Raw genomic sequence first — 23,615 nt, forward strand, 5'->3', positions numbered from 1 at the left:
GATTTAACTCCAAATATAGTGATACTTCTTTAAATCAGTTCACAACAAATAACAGTTTTATTTATCTGGGGAAATAAAACATTTTAAATTGAGTTCCATGGTAAAGTTTTGTTTGTGGTGTTAACGGTCCTGTATTTAGTTCTCTTTAGTGGTTTTCTTTTGCTGTTTTTCCTTCATCTTCCGCCTTTCTCTGCCCAGTTGCCTATACTGCAACCTCTTGGGGTTCAAGCCATATGCCCGCAGTCTTTGCCCACTAAATTCCCTTCCACCCAATCGCACCATGGCACCCAGAAGATGCCCGCCCTTCCGTTTTAGTTTCTTTTTCTTTGCTTTCAAACACAGGTCATTCACTTTTGCCTCCAGTACTTCAGCCTGGGCAGAAACTGTCTTCCCTGCGAGTAGACTGTTGGCACTTGGCTTGTCCTTGGTGCTTTTACTCTCTGCTGCTGCCTTCAGTACTTTAGTCTTGGCAGAGTCCTTCTTCGCTGCAGGTATACTATTGTGACTTGGCTTGTCCTCTGAGCTTTTATTCGCTAATGCCTTCAGTTCTTCAGCCTTGGCAAACACTTTCTTCGCTGTGGGTATACTGCTGGCATCTGACTTGCCAATGGTCTTTACTTCACCACGACCCACCTTGGGCAAAGACTGTTTTGTCAGTTCTGTTTCGGCAGAGGCTGACTTCTCTCTTACCTCCAGCTTTGGCAAAGCTTCAGTGTATGGAGATTTCTTCTGACCTACGTCTAGCTGCATTGTTTCTTCTGATTCAGCAGATTTTAGCACCAGCTTGCTCTCTTCTGATTGGTTTTTCAGTTTTTCTCTGCGTTTCTTTCCTACCTTGGTCTTGGAGGGGACTGAAGATTCTGAGTTTTCAGCACTACAGAGCATAAAATATAGAGGTATAGTTCTTGAGCATTTTAAAATGAATACATGGCTACCCCTTGTGCTCACACATTCCACATCCACCCCATTTGCTACCCCGCATTGCATCTGGCTAGAAGGCAAAGGAATACGAACGCTTTTATTTGCTCCCGCAGGTTTCCTACTTTCTGAGCAATCTGTCCTCCAAAGCCACTTCACGGCACTATCTAGCCAGTCACAGCTCTCGTATATAGGACCAGCAGTCTAGTATTGTACGTGAGGACATCAAGGGCCTGTCCACAACCCAGGATGCTGGACAGAGAAGGAGAGGCCGGGGAAGTGAGGAATAAGGTATTTGTGCTTATTCCTTTGCCCCTAACCAAACAAGGATTTTACCCATGCAGTGTGGAGTGGACTTTACTGAATGGGTAAATTTGGGTAAATTTGAAAGCATGCTAGGGTTGTGCTTTAAGCCAGCCCTGGACTACCCCTTTTCCTCATTCTCGTCATTTCATAACAAGGGGATGTGTTCTGTTATATATAATAAGAGTACCTGCAACACTGCTTGGGATTTCAGTGCAGCAGCGCCACTGAGCTGTGAGCTCAAAAAGGATGTTAGGAAATCAATGGATTTCTGGCAGATAAACCCTTTGTACTGTATTTGCAGCATTTTTAAAGAGATAAAAACCACTAGGAAATGTGCAAGTATTGCAGATAAGTTTTTTTTTTTCCACCCCAGACATACACTTGCATGGGGCCTCCCTACTAAATAAATGCGCCTTTCTGACTTTCTCAGTTCCCCTTTAGGATAACCTGCATCCACCACTCATGTGAATGAGCCCTAGCCAATCTGTCCACTCTAAGCTAACTTGTGATCGGTTAGCTGCTACTCCACGATTATTCCTATATAATTAAGTAAACCTACCTCTGAGTAACAGACTTTAGGATTTGCTGTTTCTTCCAAAGATTTTGTCCTTTCTGGCTGAAGATATTTTGGTCATAAAGGTCTTCTTTATCAGATCTGTAACATAGTTCAAAATCCTGGTTACAAAGTTTCTTACCTGGCACAGACTAGAACTTAACCCAAAGACTATAAAAGGTTGGGCTATGGCACAATCCGACCCCTCATAAAGAAAGCTCATGCCAGAGTACTTTATTAACATGTAGCCAAAATGTAATCCCACACAGCCAAACTTCTTCTGTGTGAAGGGGGGAAAGCAAGGAAGGTTCCAACCTTCCCAGAGGAATGATACTGTTCAACAGGTTATATAAACTTTCCATTTACTAGTTTTCTCTTAAAAGTACAACTATGGCCTCCCATAAAAATATATGTGATGCAGCACTTTATTATAGGTGCATCTACACTTTCAGTTTTCATGGTCATGTTTTCTGCCTTGAGGAAAGGACCCTGCGCGGCCCCGAAATGTCGGTTCTTTTGATTTCTATGACGCCTCTGTCCAGTAAAGGGACAACATTTGCTTTCATTACTGAGTGCTGGTGATTCCCTGCTTGTTAAATGTTGAAGGGGACGTGGCTTTTAGGATGGTCAATGCTGATTTACAGGCTTGTAGCTTGTCGATCAGCTCCTGGCCACACCTAGTCCTGCCCACCATTTCTGGATTGACAGAACTGCATCTGTTGGTGAAAGATTGTGAGCTGCAGTGTCTAGGAAGGGGAGCGTGAAACATAAAATGGAGGATTTGGCCCAGTCAAGGAAGGTATAGGGCGTTTTTTGTTTACTTTATAAGTAGGGATGCACCGATACTAGTATCGGTGCCGATGCAGAGTATTTGGGCGAGTACTCGTACTCGCCCAAATGCTCCGATGCCTAGACCAATACTTCCGGTATCAGGAAGCCGGCTCCATGCTCTCTCATCACAAGTGACGAGAGAGCATGGAGCCAGCTTCCCGGCCAATCAGGAAGCCGGGCAAAGTGTAATGACACGCTGCCCGGCCTCCTGATTGGTCGGGGAAGCTGGCCAATTAGAAAGCCAGGTGACGTGTAATGGCGTGGAGCCTGGCTTTCTGAATGGTCGGGAAGCAGGCTTCGTGCTCCATCGTCACCTCATGACAAGGGAGCATGGAGTCGGCTTCCCGGCCAATCAGGAAGCCGGGCAAAGTGTAATGACACGCTGCCCGGCCTCCTGATTGGTCGGGAAGCTGGCCAATTAGAAAGCCAGGTGACGTGTAATGGCCCGGAGCCTGGCTTTCTGAATGGTCGGGAAGCAGGCTTCGTGCTCCATCGTCACCTCATGACAAGGGAGCATGGAGTCGGCTTCCCGGCCAATCAGGAAGCCGGGCGTTGCATTAATACACAGCGCCCGGGTCAGCATGTACCCATACCACATCCCGAACCCGGTGATATACTGAGGACCCCTGACCCCACTTGCTTTACTTGCCTCACACCCTTGAGGAAGTGTCAGCAACACCCTTGTCAGAACAAATACCCTTTAACTATCAGATCTAGACAGAACACCAACTCCCACCCCCATTACTCTCTATTTATATCAAAGACGCGTTCTGTACCTCCTATAACCATTTTTTCCCCCTTTTTTTTCCCCCTTCCCAGCCCTGGACGGGCCTTGCACGAGTGGCGAGTCTTTACACGCTGCCCGGCATCCCGACTAATCAGGAAGCCAGGTGGCAAGTCAATGTTTGGCTTCCTGAATTGGACTTCTGGTACTCGGTATCGGCAAGTACCGCAAAAAATATATTGGTACTTCGATACTGAAATACCGGTATCGGTGCATCCCTATTTATAAGGGTTGTGCATCACATAGTAACTGGGACTTGTTTAGACCGTCAAACAGAAGTTCTACTTTAACAGTGACTGACCTAGATTGCATAGTTGGTTTCCATATTTTGTGACATGATGGAAATGAAAACCTCACTATGCCAGTTGGATCAAGTGTTCTATACCTCGGGCTGCATTTGTGAGCCAGCTGCCCAAATAAAAATAAAAAGGACAGAACCCTCTTCCTACCCTATTCCACCATTGGATTTTTTTTTAACATGGATCAAAGATATGGAAGCACATTTAACTTTAAAGCTGAACTCCGGACAGATATAAAAGAGATAAATGTAGTCTTGTATTCATTTATACATTATTAAATGTATTTCTTTAAATGCATGCATTATAAGTACCTGAATTTGACTAGGTATTGGCCAAATCCAGTATAGCATGCAGGCCCTGCATAGCAGAGCTCAGAGAGGAGAACTTCAGAAACAGCACACGGAGCCAATCAGTTGTGCTGCGGTGCAAGGAAAGGAGGAGAGAGCAAACAGACAAGGAGAGGAGCTCCTGATCCTGCTGCTTCTATTTTCACTGTCCAGTCACAGGCTTGGGTGGAAAGGAGACCTGTAAATGTTACTAAACTGAAGAGAGAAAGATCAGGTCTCCTACCCTGCCAGACAGAGCTGTACTCCGTGACAGCTATTCAAATCACAGGGCTGGATGGACAAAACACAAATCCTTTGGCAAAAAAAAAAAAAAATGAGCTCCTTTATATGCGTTTCATCTATGTTTTAGCCATTTGGCTGAAGTTCCGCTATAAAAGGGGGCAACTCCAGTTCCCTTTTAACCTCCTTATCCATGAATATAATGGTTCTGCTAAAATGGAGTTTAAAGACACAAGCGGGTTCTCACCTGTACATACAAGTCTTCCTTAGTGAACACCATCTGTTGAGTTCCTTGTCATCTGCTTTCAGGATCTGTAGGAGAAAATTAAGTAACTGAATTCCATATTCCGCTGTAGATATACATATGCCCAAAACTACAAACCTAAGCACAGCCACATGACCTGACCACTGAACACTCCAACAGAACTTGCCACTGACATGCTAAATCATTTCAGTCAATCGTGTAGATTTATGCAAAGAAACAACCCCCCCTGACCCTTGTTTCTGGAGAATTCTCCGTCACCTTGAAGATCTCTGGAGCAGGGAAGAGTCTGCAAAGCAAACTGAGGGGATACAGGCAAACGATCACTTACAAATCCATACAAATGATCGTTATCAGGATTGAGCAACAGTCATCTAACGTTTGGGTAGGCTAACATTTAAAGATGAACTATGCTCACCTTCCCCGAAATCTTTGGCCATGCCGGGATGATGCAACTCCTGCGCATGTGCACTGGAGTTCATTCAGGCCGGTTTTCTATCATAGGGAGCTTTGTTGGACCCACGCATTCCCTTTACTTCACACCAAAGTGATGGGAAATCCCCTTTAAACACAGTTATCACCAGAGCAGGTTTTCCCATACCTTCTGTTGGAGTGACTACTATAACATTTTGATTTGCGTTCACTTTGTGTCCTAGGGACAATAATCACCAGGACAAATAGAGGGTGAATCTCCCCATCAAGGAACACAGATGGCAGTAAAAATCTGACAGGGGTTCTAACCCTTCCTTACTTCATCCCAAAGTTTAAAAAAAAGTTTGACTATGCATACGCTTTAATGCAATCTGGAGTTTAAAAAAAAAAACAAAACAAACTGGGTCAGTCCTTTAAAGGTCTCTCAGTTTGCACCTCTCTTGTTTTAGGTTCCAAAACAGCTGCAGGTTGACCTTTTACAGCTTCCATTATACAAGTAAATCTCCTTTTGACTACACTGTATGAGCAGTCAGAATTATAGCAAGGGTTGGTAATCCAATCACTTTTCAAATGCTTTTTAGAGGACATCTCGCACCTATTTGTATAAATGCCTCAACTGAAAAGGATGAAAAACGTTTAGCTAGATAAAACTGTACTCCAGGGGAAAAAAAAAATGACCCCTGCAGTGGGGCTTCCCCAGACTGCAAGGGTTAAATGCTGGATTTGTCTGGGAGGGGGCAGCAAGCAGCATGATCGATCCCACTAGGCTGCATCAGTCGCAGACATGTAGACGTCATCACACACATTGCAGCACCCACAGTGTCATTTAAGACACTGGGGGCTTGGCCACAACTTGAACAGTCGGGGACAAGAGAAGAGTGCTGGCTGCCGGGAAAGCAATGGATAAGGCACGTACACTTGCCTTTTCTGTTCTCCTTAGACAAAAGGTGGATTTAACCCTTGCAGAGCTCAGGAAATCCCACTGCAATGGTAATTTTTTCCCTCCGTGTTCAGCTTTAGGTTAAATACAGCTACAGCTCAACACACTTACTTCCTCAGTGCTGAGTCCAAAGTCACAAGGAACCACCGGACGATACTTGAATCGACATGGCAGATCATCCACAATATCCTCATAGTCTAGCTTGTAAAATTCTTCTACATATTCCTGGAATGTTTTATCATCTGTGTAAAACAGAAATTATGTTATCTGATGATTGTTAGTGCCTTCATTGTACACCCTAAAGCAGGGGTGGGCAACTCCAAACCTCCGGCTGTGCTTTAACTACAAACTCCCATAATTCCTCTGCCTTTGGAAGTCATACCTGTGGCTGTCAGTCTTGCAATGCCTCATGAGACTTGTAGTTCCCCAAAAGCTGGAGGGCTGACGTTGCCCACCCCTGCCCTAAAGTGTATCTGTACTGAAAGGAATATAAAAGGTTGCTGTCTATAGCCTCCTAAAAATACCAGATGTGTAAATATATCTGGATTCTCAGTCACAAACCCAGAACAAGCGTGTGGATAAAGTCAAATGGAAGTAAGAAAACTTTGAGAAAACCTTCCCATGTTACTTTAAAAACCCTGCGACAAACCACACGCCAGCCCTAGTGACCAGTCAGTGAATTCCCCCCCCCCCTATTTATAAACTAGTCTTATTACAAGCCCTGTTTGTTCCTGGCTTAGGATGAAAGACGTTCCAACAGGGAAAGCCCTGTGAAGGAACGATCCCATCACTTCTCTGGAACCGACTCTGCAAGATGACATATGGATAATAATAAAGCAAAAGATAAAACCGACTGCAGGTATGCACGCACAATTTTTAACCACTTGCAGACCAGCCAGTCTGCAGCCCTTTGCTCCAGGAGCACATATCTGCACAATGTCCTAGAATCTCCTGCGTGCACATGCCCAGTATGCACACAAGCCGCTGCCCACAGAAAACAGAGAGCATGGGCTACAGGCGGAGCCAATTGGAGCAGCTCTGTGCCTTGTGATTGGTTATCGCAGCAACCACATGGCAATATTTACATTGCCAAACCCTCCCTCTTACAACAGATGCAAGGGAAACCAGTCATTCATTCATTAGTTCCTGGTTAAAACAAGTTGCAGGAGAAACACAAAATAATAGTGTGTTACATTTTTCATCCATTACACCCATTTCCTCTACATTATATTTCATCCACATTCTATCTCTGCTCCGATATGTATATTAAACCCTTTGCCTCCCTTATCCTGTACATCTATACATTAACCCCTATATCTATCCCTCTGTTTTTGCCCTGTACATTTAATGTATCTAGGGCACAATCACCACACTCAGTGGTATAACCCCTTCAATAGCAGCATGTTTCTTAATTTCCAAAAAAGAAAATCAGATCACCGTGGGGTGTCATTTGGGGCGGGGGTTTATACTGTCCCACAGCCCTACAGCCAGAGCAGGTACACAAGTTCAGCGGGAGCTGGACTTCCACCCGCATTTATACAAGATCTGTGGGGAGAAGGAGGCCGTTCTGAAATATGGCAGGGGAGTTTACAGCAAAGAAACTGTACAACGTAATGAACTCCAGTAAGATTATAGTGCCCGGGGTTAAGTGAATGGGGTTTGTCCTTGGTAAGGAAAAAGGCTCTTCATCACACTAATGCACAAAGCTTGGTATCTTTTGGACATGAAATATACAACATCTGTAGCCTTGCCAGATCAACAGCCAGTCCTCCTCCTATGGCAGCACAGACACTGGGACTAGCCACAGTGTGTTGGAGATTTTCAGCAATAGTGTGCAAAAATGGACCTATACAGAACTTATTAATTAACTAAACAGACTTGCCTGTCTGACTGACCTGGGTTAAATATGGGTTTGTCTTTGCTCACAGCTTCAGCAAACACAGACTTCTTTCTCTTCTTTGCATTCTTTTCTCTCTCCAGCCGGAGCCGCTTTCTTTCCTTACGTGATGGTGCAGGAGCTGCTTGAGGGTCGTACTCTGCATCCATCTGAAAAACAAAAAGGAAGGGCTTGCGAATATGACCAAAACAACTCCTACACAATGTTAGGGTTCACCTACCAGCCATCAGCTGACCATGAAAGTGTCATAAACACATCACTTTGCATGCACCAAATACCTTGGCCAGTGACATTACCACTGGGCTGTGCATAGCCTGTGCAGCAATCAGAGCTCTAGGTGTCATGCAGAAGGACCTTCAACTATAAGCTGTCTGCAGAAAACTACAGGGGGCAGATACAAGACCAGTCACCCTGCACAAGTAGAGAGAGCAGCAGCAACAAGTCTTCATTACAAGATACAGGACCAGACACCCTGCACAAGGAGAGAGACAGAGTGAATGGGGTATGCAGCAGTGACCGGTCTTTATTACAGGATATAAGACCAGTATTGTCATGTTAAATGACAATTTAACATGACAATGACATGACATGACATGACAAAATGACTTGTGTTTAATCCAGAAGTCAGCTTTAATAGATCAAACAGAAAATAATGCCATATTCCAGTTTGGTAAATAAGAGCCGTGGATACAAGCACAACCAGGACAGATGGAAACCTAACATAATATTTGCCATGTCCAAAAGCAAAACTTCCAGATTGCCCACAGAACTAAGTGAACAGTACAACATGTATTTTCACATGCAAAAAGTAATGATTACAAATTACCACAAAGTTTGGGTCATCGCAGTGGAGCTGGGGATTTTCCTCTTCCTCGTCACACTCATCCTCGTCACCAGTCCCCTCCTCTCCTTCTGCTCCAGTCCAGTTATCCCAGTTCCACTCCCCTGTGAAAGAGTCCGGAGTGGTGAACCAGTTTGCGGAAATATATATGGAGTAAAGAGTGGTTGGATAGATGGCAACCACATTGACTCACCATCCAACTCCTCCTCTTCGTCAAACTGTGGCTTCTGTTCCTCCTCTACTCCATAATAATCATCCCCAAAGCATTTCTACAACAACAGAAAACCGTTAAATAGGAGGCTGAATAATGAAATGTAAGATTGATGTTAATATACATAGTTCAGTCAGTCACAAATCAGGGAAGAATAGTCAGAACAGAAAGATGATTCCTGATTGCGGAATAATAGGCCAACTGTACTTCTGCACAGCCGGCATTTCTCAGTAGTGTAGGTGTCAGGGAACCATCATTGGCTGTGACAGGAAAAAACTGAGAAAAGGGAAACGGACCCCGGAGCCACAATTATCCATTGTATTTTTCTAAGGTGAATTGACACTGAGAAGGTTTTCTTAAAGTCAATTTCCTCCTTTGTACGTGATTAGCATGTATCATGGTAATGTAGAGGCGCAGTGATGATGTATGCACATTTTCATGACTCACATTGCTGGCTTTCATAATTTTTTTAATGCACTTTCTAGTGGGCCTGAGCGCCACGAAATGAAAATTTCCTCCACAGGAAACTCAGTCTGACACTGGGGTCAGATTGTAAAGCATCTGACCCCCTCTATGTGAGTCATTGTATCACTGCACACCAGCTCTGCCTTTCCAGGTCACAATACACTGGGGGGGATTGCCACTATGAATAGGGGGGGAAAGAGCATGTTAATTTACCCAGACTGCTTGCAAAGCACAGAGACAGCCATTTCAAAAAGGAGCCAAAAAAAAAGAGTAAGTCTCCATGTTCATACACTGCAACGGCATATCCTTGCTTCATGCTCACTCGATATACATTGCTGGAATGTTTTTAAAAAAAAATACCTTCGCAAAGGTGAAAATGGGCTTTAAAGTGATTCTCTTTTAGCTTTTATACAGTTACTAGATTCTGTAAAGTAAAGGTGATATTCCGACCCTGTCACAACTAATTATATATATCCTAACATATCCTGTAAATCTAATACCTTTGCAATAACCACGGCTCCCTTTCAGTTGTCATTATTTTCTCCTTTCATTTAACGCGGCTATTTTCAACTACCTTTGTCCCTTTCAGTTGCTCCCTTTCCTTGGCCATAAAATAACCCGTACTCCTGGCAGCTGCCAAGGAAGCCTAATATAATATGCACTGCCGTTTTTTTTTTTTAAAGCTTCCCAGGCCTAAGATCAGTGTAGGGCTGACTGCTAATAAGCCAATATAAGATAATAGGCAAGAAATCTAGGAATTTGTTACTTCCATCAAACATTTAGATTAAGTGGAGGAAATTTCTCTGGTCATGTTTTTGAACATTAATGTGAAGGTACCTTCTAACAGAAGCACCCTCAACCATAATCCATCCTGCGCCCAAAGAATAAAAGCCTTCCTTGAGGGACAAAATTAATTCACCTGCATAATCTGTTCATGTTTCTCCGGGTCGAAATCTTCCATCAAGTCCTCCTCAGTAACTCCTAGATTCTGATCTCCGGTCAGCTCCCGCAGCTTCTGCAATTTGTCCTGCAGCTCCTTCCTCTTCAGGTTCTTTAACTGCTTCATCTCCTCCTCCTTCTTCTCTTTCTCCTGTAAATGGGACAGAACAAAATGGCCGCTAAAGCGATTCTTATTGCTCATCTACTTGCCTGCTCCCCTCCCGCAGAAAAATATTTTTGACTTCACCTTCTTCTTCCTCTCCCTTATCTCCTCTCGTTTCATCTTCCTCCGATCGTCTTTCCTCCTCACCGACCGAGCGATGGTCCTGGGAAAAGTCTTAATCTACAAACAGATGGGAAGAAAATCATATGGATTGCATACACTACTATGAATAGACAGAGATGTGACAGCACAATATTCACATTTCTGGACTGCAATTTTACAAGATGAGGAAAAACCAAGAGAAACACCAGTACAGAGATTGACAAAACTTGGGTCCACCAAGGGAGCCATGTCACAATATCTCACCAGCGGCTAAATTACCATGGTGTAACTGACACCCCTGTCCAGAATGGGCATTGCTCCCCCATTGGTTGCAGAATCTTGCTTTGCGAGCAAAGCAGCGGCATACGAATGATTCCTTGCCTATTTGGCCAACGAGTAAGTGACACCATAGGACAAGAAAATAAGTGATCTCTTCGCAAATCTTGCTTATAGCAAGTCATTGACAGCAACAGGACACTAGAGTGACATGACCCTTAGGCTCTTGCAATCTTGGCCACACTAGAAAACAAAGAATTAACTCCTTTTTACACTCACACATTATCTATTCTAGGCCATTGTACTGACTACGGATGCACCGATACTAGTATCGGTGCCGATGCCGAGTACTCAAATAGTCCGACGCCTAGCCCATAACTCAAGCTTCCGGTATCAGGAAGCTGGGCAGCCATTCATTACACGCTCCACACTCCCTCATCACTTGTGATGAAAGCATGGAGCCGGCTTCCCGGCCAATCAGGAAGCCGGGCAGCGTGTAATGACTCTCTGCTCGGCTTCCTGACTGGTCGGGAAGCTGGCCAATCAGGAAGCTGGGCGCCGTGTAATGATGTGACACTCGGCTTTCCGATTGGCCGGGAAGCTGGCTTCATGCTCCCTGCGAATCTTTACACGCCGCCTGGCTTCCTTAATGGGACTTCCGGGATCGGTGAGTACCGGGAAAAAAAAAAAAAAAAAAAAAAATCAGTACTCGTAACCGAAAAACCGGTATCAGTTCATCCCTAGTACTGACTATAAGCTACACTTTGAACACACCCAAGCCACCTCCATGCACCCAGCGCTATACCTACCAATTCAGAATCAGGCTCTTCAAATCGGAAGTTATATTTTCTTTCAAAATCTTCTTGTTTTGTCAAGAAAAGTTCCCCTTCGTCCTCAGAATCAGAGACGTGTGGTGCTTCCTCCAGTGCTGGCGGGCTGAAGGAAAAATACGGGGCAATTTTATCACCGTGAAAAGTAAAGATCAGTGAATCTATGACTCCAAAGCAGATTTTATGGAGTATTAGGAATATGAAAACAGCAGTTTCTGCAAACTAAATGACATTATCAAATTATAATTATATTAGTAAGCTGACTGTATATCAGCACTTTGCGATAAACCTTAGGGGTAGTGTCATTTTAGCCCTTTTAAGCACGCACCTGACTGAAAACCCATACAAAGCGAAATACAGCAACTTACATTTGCTTTATCTCCTTCTAAAAATGCTACTTGCTCCTTTATCACGGGTTCAATACAGACTCATTCTGGGGACAAGCAGCCAGGGAACTAGCATTTTCAGAAGAGTCCAGAAAATGGATGTCTCCTTTGAAAGTTTGTCACTGTGGTGGGGAAGGAGCTCGGTGGTGCTGAATAATTCTGGAGCGCTTCTCCATTTCATATGACAGATCACAGTGCTTGAAATTAAAGACACACAGATCGTTCTGCTAAAATATTTTATGGCTTGTGATGCATCTGAATACTCATCTGGCAGCAGATCACCTTATAAGAAACTAGGGATGTTCAGATACCAGTGCCGATACTTGGCATTTTCACGAGAACTACCAGGGTCACAGTGGCTGCAGCTGCGACTGGGCCCTGGCGCTACACCACTGTCCTGCAGAGTGCCACCATTAGTCAGTATTGATTTAGAAAAAGTCACATGACACTAAACAAAAATGTATCAGTAATTGGTAGCTGAGTTCTTGGACACGTATCGGTGCATCCAATATAATTATTAGGACTTTGCCCAGCATGCATGATGATGCACCTTCGAAGGGGGCATATAAATGAAAAGGATGGACTCAGGAAATGGGCAGAATGAAAAAGTATCGTTCTGCCGGAAGAGGACCTCTGGTGCTGGACTGAGGAAGAAGTCTGGGTCAGCTCTGGAAAGTGTGGGTAGAAACTTTTTCATTTTCATTGTCCAAAGGGTAGAAATGGAAAAAAAAAAAAAAAGGAGTTCCACTTTAAATATATATTTAAAGTTTGGAGGTTTCTTTTGCATCTGTGTGTCATTCAAGAGATTTCCCTTCACTTCCTGCCCTGTAGATACAATAAGAAATTGCTCCATAGTGAGCGAGATCCCCATCTTAGTTGTCACCAGAACAAGGACCCCCATTGGAAGATATCCCCTCTACTCCCGTTCCGGTGACAATAACATTGGAATTTAATTCACTTTCTGTCCCAATAACAACGGTCAGCAATAAAAACCTGAGAGGATTCCCAACCCATTACCACTATCTATATAAAACAAAAATCTGCAGTGTAATCAAATTGTATATCTCACCATTCCTCGTCTTCAGACTCCAATTCAGACTCCACATACTCTTTGTTTAGAATATAATCTCTTAGAAACTTCTCTCCTTCTTCCAGGGAAGGGTCAGTCCAGAATTCCTTCAGATAAGTCTATATCAACAAAACACAACGTGGTTACTGCTGCAGCCAGTGCCATTCACCCTCTGGGGGACCTGCTCTGCTTTTACAGAGAGCTGGTTATGTTTTCTGGAAACAGGTGTAATTCATCCCTAGGCAAGAAGTTTCCATGTTGCTCTAGACAGAATTCCTATCTACTTTGTTGTTTTGATTGGCTCTTCTTTTATGACCAGTTGGAACAGCCAATCAATCCCTAAGCAGTAAAGGCCATAGAAGTTTTGTCAACTGTGTGATTGAAATGTTTGTCAAGGGGCAAGAACGCTGCAAACAGTCTGTGATTGGAGGAAAGTCTGTGATTGGAGGAGAGCCTGATCACATGGTTTTGAAAGGTCATGTGAATACATAGTTACATAGTATTTGAGGTTGCATAAAGACATAAGCCCATCAAGTCCAAACTATTGTGTGTATGCATTTATGTTTGAGCTGGTATGTGCGTGTGTATGAGTCCATGTGTGATCTTGTTCTTAGGAGTACTTGTACCCTTGTATGTTATGGTCTCCAAGGAATTCGTCCAAGAGTTTCTTGAATGATTCCACACTCTTAGCTGAAATCACTTCCTGCGGCAGCAAGTTCCAGACCCTAACCGCTCTAACTGTGAAGAACACCTTGTGCCCTGTGTGTTGAAATTCTTTTTCCACCAATTTTTGGTGGTGCCCTCTGGTCTTTGTTACAGAGCTAACCGTAAAGAGTTTGTTAATAATGTTGCTGTCACCATTGAACAGTTTATACAAGAAAATCAGGTCCCCCCTTAATCTCCTAACCTCCAAAAGAGAACATATTGAATTTTAAACAACCTTGTTTCATAGTTCAGGCCCTCCAACCCCTTAATGAGTTTGGTTGCCCTGCGCTGGACTTTTTTTAGCTCAAGGACATCCTTTCTGAGTATCGGTGACCAAAACTGGACCGCATACTCCAGATGTGGCCGAACCAGTGATCTGTAAAGTGGCAAAATGATTGACTTGTCCCTGCAATACATTCCCTTCTTAATGCAAGACAGGACTCTGCTTGGAATAGGAATTCCTGTTTCTCCAAATGAATCAGGCCTTGCCTGCTTTGGAGCAATAAATAAATCAAGAAGGGGGCAGATCTGTAAAGCACATCACTGCACTTTTATATATGTGCCAGTAGTGTTTCTTCTGTGTTAAAGCTGCAGTATGGCCACCGTAACACCATACCACGGCTTTATATGGGCACAGCTATACCTACCATTTCCTTCAGATCTTCTTTTCCTTCTATGTCTTTCTGCCCTTTCAGCCAGCCAATGTATTCCTCTTCCTCCTCGTCCTGCAGGAAGGTCATGGGACATGTTGTTATATTAACAGTAAGAAATATATATTTTTTTTTTTTTACACACACACACACACACACACACACACACGTTGCAAACGCTAGGCTAGTGGATCAACAATTCATAAAATCTTTAGAGCAGGACAATTCAATGTATATGTACACACATGTAGTAAACTGTTTTCCACATAGAAGTGCACCATTGTCACCCGCCTCAATGTGAAATTTCAATTCTTCTTTTACATTCTGATTAATTTTGCTCCGAACATTATTAATGTGGCTAGGGCACGAAAAACACGTTAAGAACATTTCTTGTTGGCTATAGCAACCAGCTTCCAACGATCATTTCTGTAGTACAGAGTTGATAAAATAGAAAAACACAAAAATGGGGCTTCATAGGTACCAGACACCACTACCATATAGTTCTGATAAAACTAAACTTATACAATCTTTATTAGTTAATGTACATAAAAGACAAAAGTAGAATATAAACAGGAACAAATTAAAAACAGTCCCACTAACATTGCTGAGCACTCTCCTTGAGACCCTCAGGTTATTAGACAATAGCAGTAATAGAATTCGGATAAGAATAGTTCTCGGGTCACCACCATGATCCAAAAACTTAGTCATGCTTGTATTTTGAAAACAATCAAAAAGGTATGATGCAATTTCGTTCTCTACACGTTTCGCACCCACAGAGGGGGCTTACTCGGGAGGGAGGCGCTCTATAGTGCTTATTTGCTCACATGGCCAAAAGGAGAGAAAGGAGATGCAACAGTTTAAAAGCATGTAGAGGTAGTGTCTCACTCAACGGGCACATCTGGGTGGACATGGGTCTAAAAATATGTTACAATAGAAGTACCCATGTCCAACATGTCTCTACAGCAATGGAGTGAGAGAGACACGCTGAACATCGGGCTGGAGCAGACAGAATCTAGAGCAGCTGTGCATGGTGACCAATCAACTTTGGGCTATGATTTTCAAAGCTTAGATAGAAGCTGATTGGTTACTGTGCCCAACTGCTCCAGATTCTGTCTGGTCCAATTTTAGTAAATGTCCTTTACAGGATATGGGGATAGCCTTCAAATCAGCACTGTTTCCCGTTGTCCACCTATAGAAATACAGTATTTGTATCAATAGTCCCTCATAGCAGTGGTTCTGGGACAACTTGAACAAAATCCCAGTAAGATGAGGATAATCAGAAGTAATAATTGTCAGCATAGACCTTCAACTCCTCAAATTCAGCAAAAACACACAGACATATACGGATGGTGAGATATTGCTCACCTCTTCTTTTTTGGTTTTCACTCGTTTGGTTAACAGGTTAGCTGTGGTCCCAACATCCTCTTCACTGTCACTGTCCTCAACAAACTTTTGAAAACTGGAAAAAAAAAAAAAGTGTAGACATTTTATAAAGGTCATTAATGATAAAACGATAGGAAGCCAAGACACATAGCTCCTCCCGTCTGTGTCACCAAGTGATAAGGACTTAGAGATGTCCCATCGCACTCCTAACCTAAATCCCACCCAATGAAGCTCTGGTGGGTGGCAACCAGCGGATGGCGCCTCATAGAACGGTAGAAAATAATGAAGTTACCAGCACATAGAGTTCCACCTTATCACTCCGTCTTCATTGACATCAGATTATCATGGTAGCACAATGAAACGGAAGGTTTGGGAACCTCATGCGGTTCCTTCATCAGGCAAACAATGTGAAGACATATTCATAATAAAGGCAGTACTGTGGTGATGGACATCCACCTGCAGGAGGAAAAGTGATGGCCCATTATACTCTTCCTTCCCATAAGTGGATGGAAGGAAGAGTATAATGGGCCATTACTTTTCCTTTGATAGTCATGACTCCTTGATCTGCAGATATACATTCAGTATGTCACATAGCTCCCCCTGTCTGTGTCACCCTGTGGTGGGAAGGACAGACTACATGTCACATAGCTCCTCCTGTCTGTCACCCTGTGGTAGGAGGGACAGACTCCATGTCACAAAGCTCCCCCTGTCTGTGTCACCCTGTGGTGGAAAGGACAGACTCCATGTCACATAGCTCCTCCTGTCTGTGTCACCCTGTGGTAGGAGGGACAGACTCCATGTCACAAAGCTCCTCCTGTCTGTGTCACCCTGTGGTGGAAAGGACAGACTCCATGTAACATAGCTCCCCCTGTCTGTGTCACCCTGTGGTGGAGGGACAGACCCCATGTCACATACAGTAGGTGCGCCAACTATACACAAGCTGCTCCGAGATTTTTCTAGTGGTGCAACTCCAGGTACTGCAAAGTCCTAATGTCTTTTCTGCTAGTCACAATAGTACAGAAGACATCATAAAAATGGAAGCGTTCACAAGTTCCCGAAAAAAACCTCAGCAGCTCACCCACCTTTCTTTGATTTGCCTCTGTTCCTCTAGGTAAGTTGGGGATCGAGAACGCTGCAGACAAACAAAAGAACATCAATAATACTGCTCACAAGCAAGGTTACAGTTACTCATAAATAAAGTACACCTGCCTCTATTCTACATCATAACCGACACATTCTGGGCCTTCAGTCCAATAAAATACCCAAGTGGATTTCATCTGTTCTCTACCACAGGAGAGTGTGTAAAAGATGGCATCTGTCTATGAACAGCACATACAATTCTCCTCAGACACTTAAAACTTGGGCTCTAGAAATGCAACCCACGACATGGCTGCCATGACCAGGCTCTTTTTAATCCTCATAACTGACATTGTTGTGTCCCACCTATTATGTATTTTGTGCTGTTGCATTGTTTTGTATTACAATTCCAATGTTCTGGATCTACTGACATCCAATGGTTGATTAGTGTCACAGTAACATGTTCATTTCTAGATTTAGTATTACCCTCTGTTCTCCCCTGCTGTTCAGTGCTAGTTAGTGCAGTAGTAGCTAGTCCCTCCGTCTTCTCCATGCTTCTTCAGTTAGTCTCTTTATAGCAGACACTGGGCTGGGAAGAGCATTAACTTTTTACACTTCAAAAGACTGGTAAAACCCTCTTCTGCACTATTGAGTAAAACTGCATTGGACTCAAATTGTGTATTATTGGGGAGTTAAGACTGTCTGTGGATTGTGCTGAATCAACAAGTGACCATGCTGCCAGCACAGATCAAGATCTAAAGGAGGGAGGTATGTTTATGCATAAAGCGGCATTTGAAATAGAACAGGCATAAATAAAGCACTATCATAACAGCTGTCAGGTGCAAGGTTCTATAAAATGCCAGAACACACAGCACTCAATGTGCTCTGAAATGGAGCCACATGTCTGCGGAGATTTGAATCATCTTCTGCTGTAGGTAGAATCTCACAAATCTGATGAGCCTAAAAATGTCACCCCTTTTTCTCCAATGTTCTGAGGGGTTAGGCCCCGTTCAGATCTGTATGTATAGAGGTTGTATGTGCATTGGGTGTTATACATGCCTTACCACCAAACTCTATGTAATGTGTGTTTACTACAAATCAAAGATGCAGCAGGCAGGACTTCCATTGCACCAAACCCACAAGGCGTAGGTGTGGACTGGGCCTTACATGAACAGGCCTGATCATTGCAAAATGAGAGGCAGAGCAGTGTCAACCGACAACCAAGGGTTAGGAACGGCAGCTCATGCCCAATGAATCCATAAGCCAACACACACGTACTTACCTGATCTTGTAATACGCCTTCCTCTCCATCTGAGCTTTCTTCATCCTCATATTTCCTACAAGAAAAGACGAGTAGAATAATGAGGCTCTTTTAACCTCTTGCCGTCCGCCCGTAGTAGAAAAACGGACGGACGGCACTGCTGCATTGGCGACGGCAACCCAAAAATTCATTTCAGTACAGCGCTGCATGACGGAATAAATGTCAGTCAAAGTACCGCAGCGCTGAATACTGAAAAATGGCCTGGATGGGAAGGGGGTTTAACACCGCGGATGTCAACTGGTTAAAATCAAAGTTTTCAGAGTTACAAATCAATGTATTGCCATGGCAGTCACTAACACCACCTCACCCTTCCTTCTCCAGGATCACTTTCCGCTCGTAGTCTTTTAGGTACATAGGCTTCTCCTTTGTGGATTTACTCTGACTGGCAGCCGGCTGATCTGAAAGGCAGAGATGTGTTTTCTTAGCAAAATGGAAGCAGTAAAGTCTTTCTCCTGTGTAGATCCTCCTATTCACGTACACATAAATATGACATTTGTCAAGGAAGAAATATTTTTCAGAGCCCCTTAGATGGGACTTCAAAAGAAAGCAGCCGACTTCCGCAATGCAACATACATTCCATATCAGATCTGAATGGTCACATGCAGTTTAGTGTAATAACTCTTGCCATGATATTTGATAAATAGGGCAAACAATACTTTAAAAAAAGACAAAAGAAAATAAGAAGATTATCCCTCTAGAAATCTAGGTGGAAGGTACTGATAGCACAAAATTGCGCTTCCACGTGTGGAAAGTTTTTAACACCACATAACCGTTATGACTTTAAACACAGAGGAAAAGCAAACACAGAGCTCCATAGAGGTAGGGTGTAGATACCTCTTTCTTTGTAAAAAGTGGCATCCTCTTGGTATATCCTAGGATCTTTCTTTTTGAGCAGAGACAGGGTACGGTAAAATTCCTTGTCCAGTGCTGGATCAATCGTCTAGAGAGAAGGGAAACGAGATCAGCAGAGGAAAATGACAGCACACACAACACATCGGGGCCATTTTTAACAGCCAATGAAGAGACCTTTCTGCAATCTAGAAAAAAAATGGAAGCCAACCTTAGCATAGTAAAGTACATTTATATCAGCAGCTGTGAAGGAGGACACTAGTGACATAGTAGATGGAGGGTGAAACCACAGCGGGGGAGACACAGCCACCCAACACAACGCTGGAGAGTGAAGATGGGCTACAAGGGAAGCTGCACTGGTAAGTGTTATAAATGTACTTTACTAGGTTGTGCTATTTTTTTGTGTGGTTTCTAGTAATAAATAAGATCATCCATGTCAAATCAGAAAATAAAATCCAGCTCGCCCATATAGACAACAGCAAAAATTGCTCCCTGTTTATCTTGCCTTTTACATTAGAACCAATATAAAGGCTTGAGCACACAGGCACCTGGGGCCATATCATGTAAATTTATCTGTCCCAGGAGTCACCCATAGAAAACAATGGATGTACTTGGGAATATACCATACCGGTGTAAACACATGCATGTGTATGGAACTACAACCCGAAATGCAGACAGTCTGTGTTTGCGGTTGTATGTCCGTATGCATGTGTGCGTTTATGCACATCCAGCCCAAATTTACATTATACAGCCCCAGGCATCTGTGTGCATGAGCCTTAAATGGGATTCACTTGTACACTTCATAACTTATTAATGAAGGTTCGGCCTCATGCAAATCATTGGGGCTTCACTGACATCTTCTATGACAGCTGGGATTTGATTGGACACTTATACCCCATTCACACGGGATGTTCTGGGATGCCTGTAGCAAGAACCTATGGAATTCTCGTGACAGGAATCCCGGGTGTCAGAACCGACGGCTGTAAATATATTGAAATAAATGACAGGGTGATAGCGGCTACACCTCCCAGCGTCAGTCCGCATCGTACATGGTACAATTACTTGCAGTTTGGAATAGATGATTGTCGCTGGACGCATCTATCCTGCTTCTGTGAGATGCGGCCGCTGTCACCTTGTCATTAACTTTGCATCTGAACAGGACAACAGGGATTCCTGCCACAGGAAAGCCCCGTGTGAATGGGGCATTACACTTTTTATTAGCAAGGTCCAAAATTCAGAGGGCTGCATTCAAAACTCACCGGCTCATTTTCAGACTCCGAGCTGGAAGACTCGCTGTCCTCTTCTTCTTTGTTCCCATACCGATCCTTTACTACAAGAGACAGAAATACCCATTTCAGATCTATGAGCAAGCACATTCAAAGACTTATCAGGGATGTTTTCCTTAAGGGCAGGTTCACACCATTTTCCGGACCAGACCTGGTCCGGAAAATGGTGCATTCCAGACCAGACAAAATGAGAGATGCAGTATTTTTCTGGTCTGGAACGGACTGCGCTGGTGCGCTGATTGCTATAGTTCTGTCAAACCTGCCCATGATTGCCTCCTGGGGAAACAGATGGGACTGACCTGCCTGTTTTAATAAATCCCCCTTAATGTATAACGGAAGCCTTGACATAAGCCTGTGTAGTGCTATGTACACATCTACTTTACAACTGATGCTGAGATCTGTCAGCACAGGTACAGACAGGGTTAATTATGGTAAACAACAACTACCCAGCCTCCCCCTTAAAGCCCAGCTCCAGGGACAATAATCTTCCTGAAGTACAGTAAGCTGTACAATGCCTTTTCAGCTCAGCTGCTCCCCAGGGAGAACCATAAGTCTCAGCATGCCCGCCAGTGCTGCCGAGTCCTGCACACCATGAACAGATGCAGACACACACACTCTAGGCCCGGAGTACAGCCTGGACCTACAGAGGCGGACTATGCCTGGTGAGGTATGAGGAACGCTCCGTCGGACCGGTAACTACTCACGTCGCTGCAGCTCCTCCTTCTCCCGGTAACGTTCATAACGCTCAGCGAACTTGCGATTAATCTTCAGCTCTGCCATGCTGCTCCGGGACAGGAAGCACGTTAAAGTGCGGAACACGCCCCCCTTGCTACGTCATGCGTTCCAGGAACCCCCACCTCCGCAAATCAACGGCAAGCTCATGCGTTCCAGCCTGCTCTCAGCCAATCATCTCTGAGGTAGGTGTGGTTAGTCTGTAGATTTTTTTTTTATAAAGGGAAATGCAACTTTTTTGTTGCCTAAATGTTTACTTTTGGATCCTTCTTCTGCCATGTACCGGTGGGTGCTCTTATTTTACCGCCTGGGCATTTTTATTTTATTTGTTTTTTCAAATATTGAATGGATGTGATTTTTATTAACCCCTGGCAGATTTTTGATTACCATCTGTGTCTCATTGGGGAGATGTTCACTTCCTGCCCAATAGGCATAGCAGGAAGTGAGAGGAAATCCCTCCAAAGTGAAGGAAATCAATGGTGGTCACCAGAACTAGTGTCCCCATTGGGAGATTCCCCTCTGTTCCTGTTAATAGTGACAACCCAAAATTTGAGAATTTCTTTCACTTTAGGTGATAACATTCACCAGGACAAGTAGAGAGGACAGATCTCCCTAACGGGGACACAGACCGCCGTAACATCCTGACGTGTTCTAATCCCTCTCTGCTCCATCCAAGACTTAAAATAAAAGTTTGGGCTTTATTTCTAGTTTAACTCTTTCATTGCCACTGCTGCTTGCAATGTAAGCAGAGATGGAAGCTTGTTTACATGCCGCCCAATCATTTTCATGGGCCAACAAAGGTGCCACCCTCCTCTCCGGCTCGATTGCCCCCCGCCAGGTATCCCAGGTTTTGCTGCCCCTTCTGTGGGCCAGGGACCGGTATGCTGGGTGTTGGTAGGTGGGGAGAAGGACGTTAAATGAACATTCATTCGCTGATCATTCCTGTGCTAGTCACACCATATCCAGTGCTTTCCGGTGCGGTTCGCACCCAGAAAACACTGGATCGCATAGATCAAACCGGGCAGCGTTCTGGAGCGGGAGGAGGTGTGTCGGTGCCATTCATGTCAATGGCACCGCAGACATGCCCCCCACCCCCTTGCAGTGCAATCGCCCACACCGGAATGCAAGGTACCGGAATTCCCTCCGTTCCAGTGCAGTGCGATCTGAAAAAAATGCTGCATGCCTTCTGGTGCGGGCGATTGCACTGCGGGCGGGGGGCTTGTCTGCAGTGCCATTGACATGAATGGCACCGACACCCCCGCACGCCCCAGAACGCTGCACAGCTTGATCTATGTGATCCAGTGCAATCCGGCCGCGAACCGCACCGGAATGCACTGGAAACGGTGTGACTGGGCCCTAAACCCGGAAGCTTTTCGTCACTTCCAGTTTCAGCGCCGTGGTCAGGGATTAGGCTGATCAAGCACGATCTATGCTTGATCAGCTTCTATGGAGTGCAAACTTGACATTAAGGCAGGGGTGCGCAATTCATTTTCTCAGGGAGCCACATAGGAATCTGGGAGCGCTGAACTGATTAATGCGTGATACCAGGCAACGGATCTAGCGTGCGTTACCGTGTGGCAGGTGTTTTGCATTGCCATTTACTTGAATGGAACCCCCAAACATACCTTCTGGCCCAATGCGATTAACTGCGCTGCAAAACACGCGGTACCGTATACCATGCAGTGCGGTTGGAAAAAGTAGTGCAGGGAATGGTAGGTGCGTTGCACAGTAGTGTGCGTTAGTTTCTGCTGGGCAGGAAACTACACATGCCAAACCCCAACCCCCCCCGCAACCAGGGAGGGTGGGGCTTAGAATGTGACCACGTTATATGTTATACCCTACATATGGATGCAACAGGGAACAGGGTCAGAGAGGTAAATATAATCGGATTACCCTGAAAATGATTTGCGCAGAGCTTGCGTCCCTATAGGTTCTATCACACATTCCACATAGAGATTACATTGTACTAAGATTCCGCTCTCACCAATCCAGATAATCCCGGCAATCCGCGGACACAAGAAGCCGCTTTCATCGTAAGAATGGAACACTCCAGATGAAGCAAGTGACCTGTAACGGACTTTAGTTTTGGAATGGGAACAAAACAAAAAAATATGTCCCATAAAGATTTGTGATGATTGAAGGAAGGGGGAAATGTATCAAAACTAGGACAGTTGCCCATAGCAACCAATCAGCTTCTCGCTTTGTTTGCTCAATTAAGCATTGAAAATGAAAGATAGAAGCCGATTGGTTGCCCCAGATCCTGTCTGCTCCAGTTTTGAGAAATTCCCTTAAAAGAGAACTATAGGGTAACCTTTTTATCTCATAGTTCTCTTTAGGGTCACAGGAGGACATATACTAACCTTATACTAAGCACCCTGTCCCTTTGTTTATGGTCAGCTGTGGTGTGAAGGATGCCCTGACCCTCAGCTAATTGTGCATGAGGCCCATGTTTGGGAGAGCTCAGGTTCAGACCCAGCTTGGTCTGAACCTGACCTCATCCCTACTCACAATTCATAAGAAAGCCAGCTCCCTGCTATGGGCA

The 23,615-nt window shown here is 44.3% G+C and overlaps 1 protein-coding gene across 1 annotated transcript; it reads right to left on the bottom strand.

Annotated features, from left to right (window-relative positions):
- Positions 1-135: 135 nt before the first annotated feature.
- KRI1 (KRI1 homolog) lies at positions 136-21,157 on the bottom strand. The gene is made up of 19 exons (XM_018562389.1): positions 21,046-21,157; positions 20,315-20,385; positions 19,041-19,146; positions 18,514-18,604; positions 18,168-18,222; positions 16,891-16,940; positions 15,791-15,884; positions 14,423-14,500; positions 13,071-13,189; positions 11,595-11,721; positions 10,492-10,587; positions 10,225-10,395; positions 8,823-8,898; positions 8,615-8,733; positions 7,787-7,937; positions 6,003-6,133; positions 4,505-4,569; positions 1,784-1,879; positions 136-874 (listed from the first exon to the last, which is right to left on the bottom strand). The coding sequence occupies exons 1-19, from the start codon at positions 21,119-21,121 to the stop codon at positions 136-138; spliced, it is 2,511 nt and encodes an 836-aa protein (XP_018417891.1). The 5' UTR covers positions 21,122-21,157.
- Between the last annotated feature and the right edge of the window lie 2,458 nt (positions 21,158-23,615).

Source organism: Nanorana parkeri, unplaced genomic scaffold, assembly GCF_000935625.1.
Source record: "Nanorana parkeri isolate BGI_ZX_2015 unplaced genomic scaffold, ASM93562v1 scaffold576, whole genome shotgun sequence".
In the NCBI taxonomy this organism is placed as follows: Eukaryota; Metazoa; Chordata; class Amphibia; order Anura; family Dicroglossidae; genus Nanorana; species Nanorana parkeri.

What these genes read in the sequence shown, in the direction of transcription:
- KRI1 (XM_018562389.1), bottom strand. Translation starts at nt 21,121, where the DNA reads ATGGCAGAGCTGAAGATTAATCGCAAGTTCGCTGAGCGTTATGAACGT. An exon ending in CAGAGGCAAATCAAAGAAAG is followed by an intron (nt 15,885 to 16,890) that starts GTGGGTGAGCTG and finishes TTTTTTTTCCAG; the next exon opens with TTTTCAAAAGTTTGTTGAGG. An exon ending in CGAAGAGGAGGAGTTGGATG is followed by an intron (nt 8,734 to 8,822) that starts GTGAGTCAATGT and finishes ACTCTTTCACAG; the next exon opens with GGGAGTGGAACTGGGATAAC.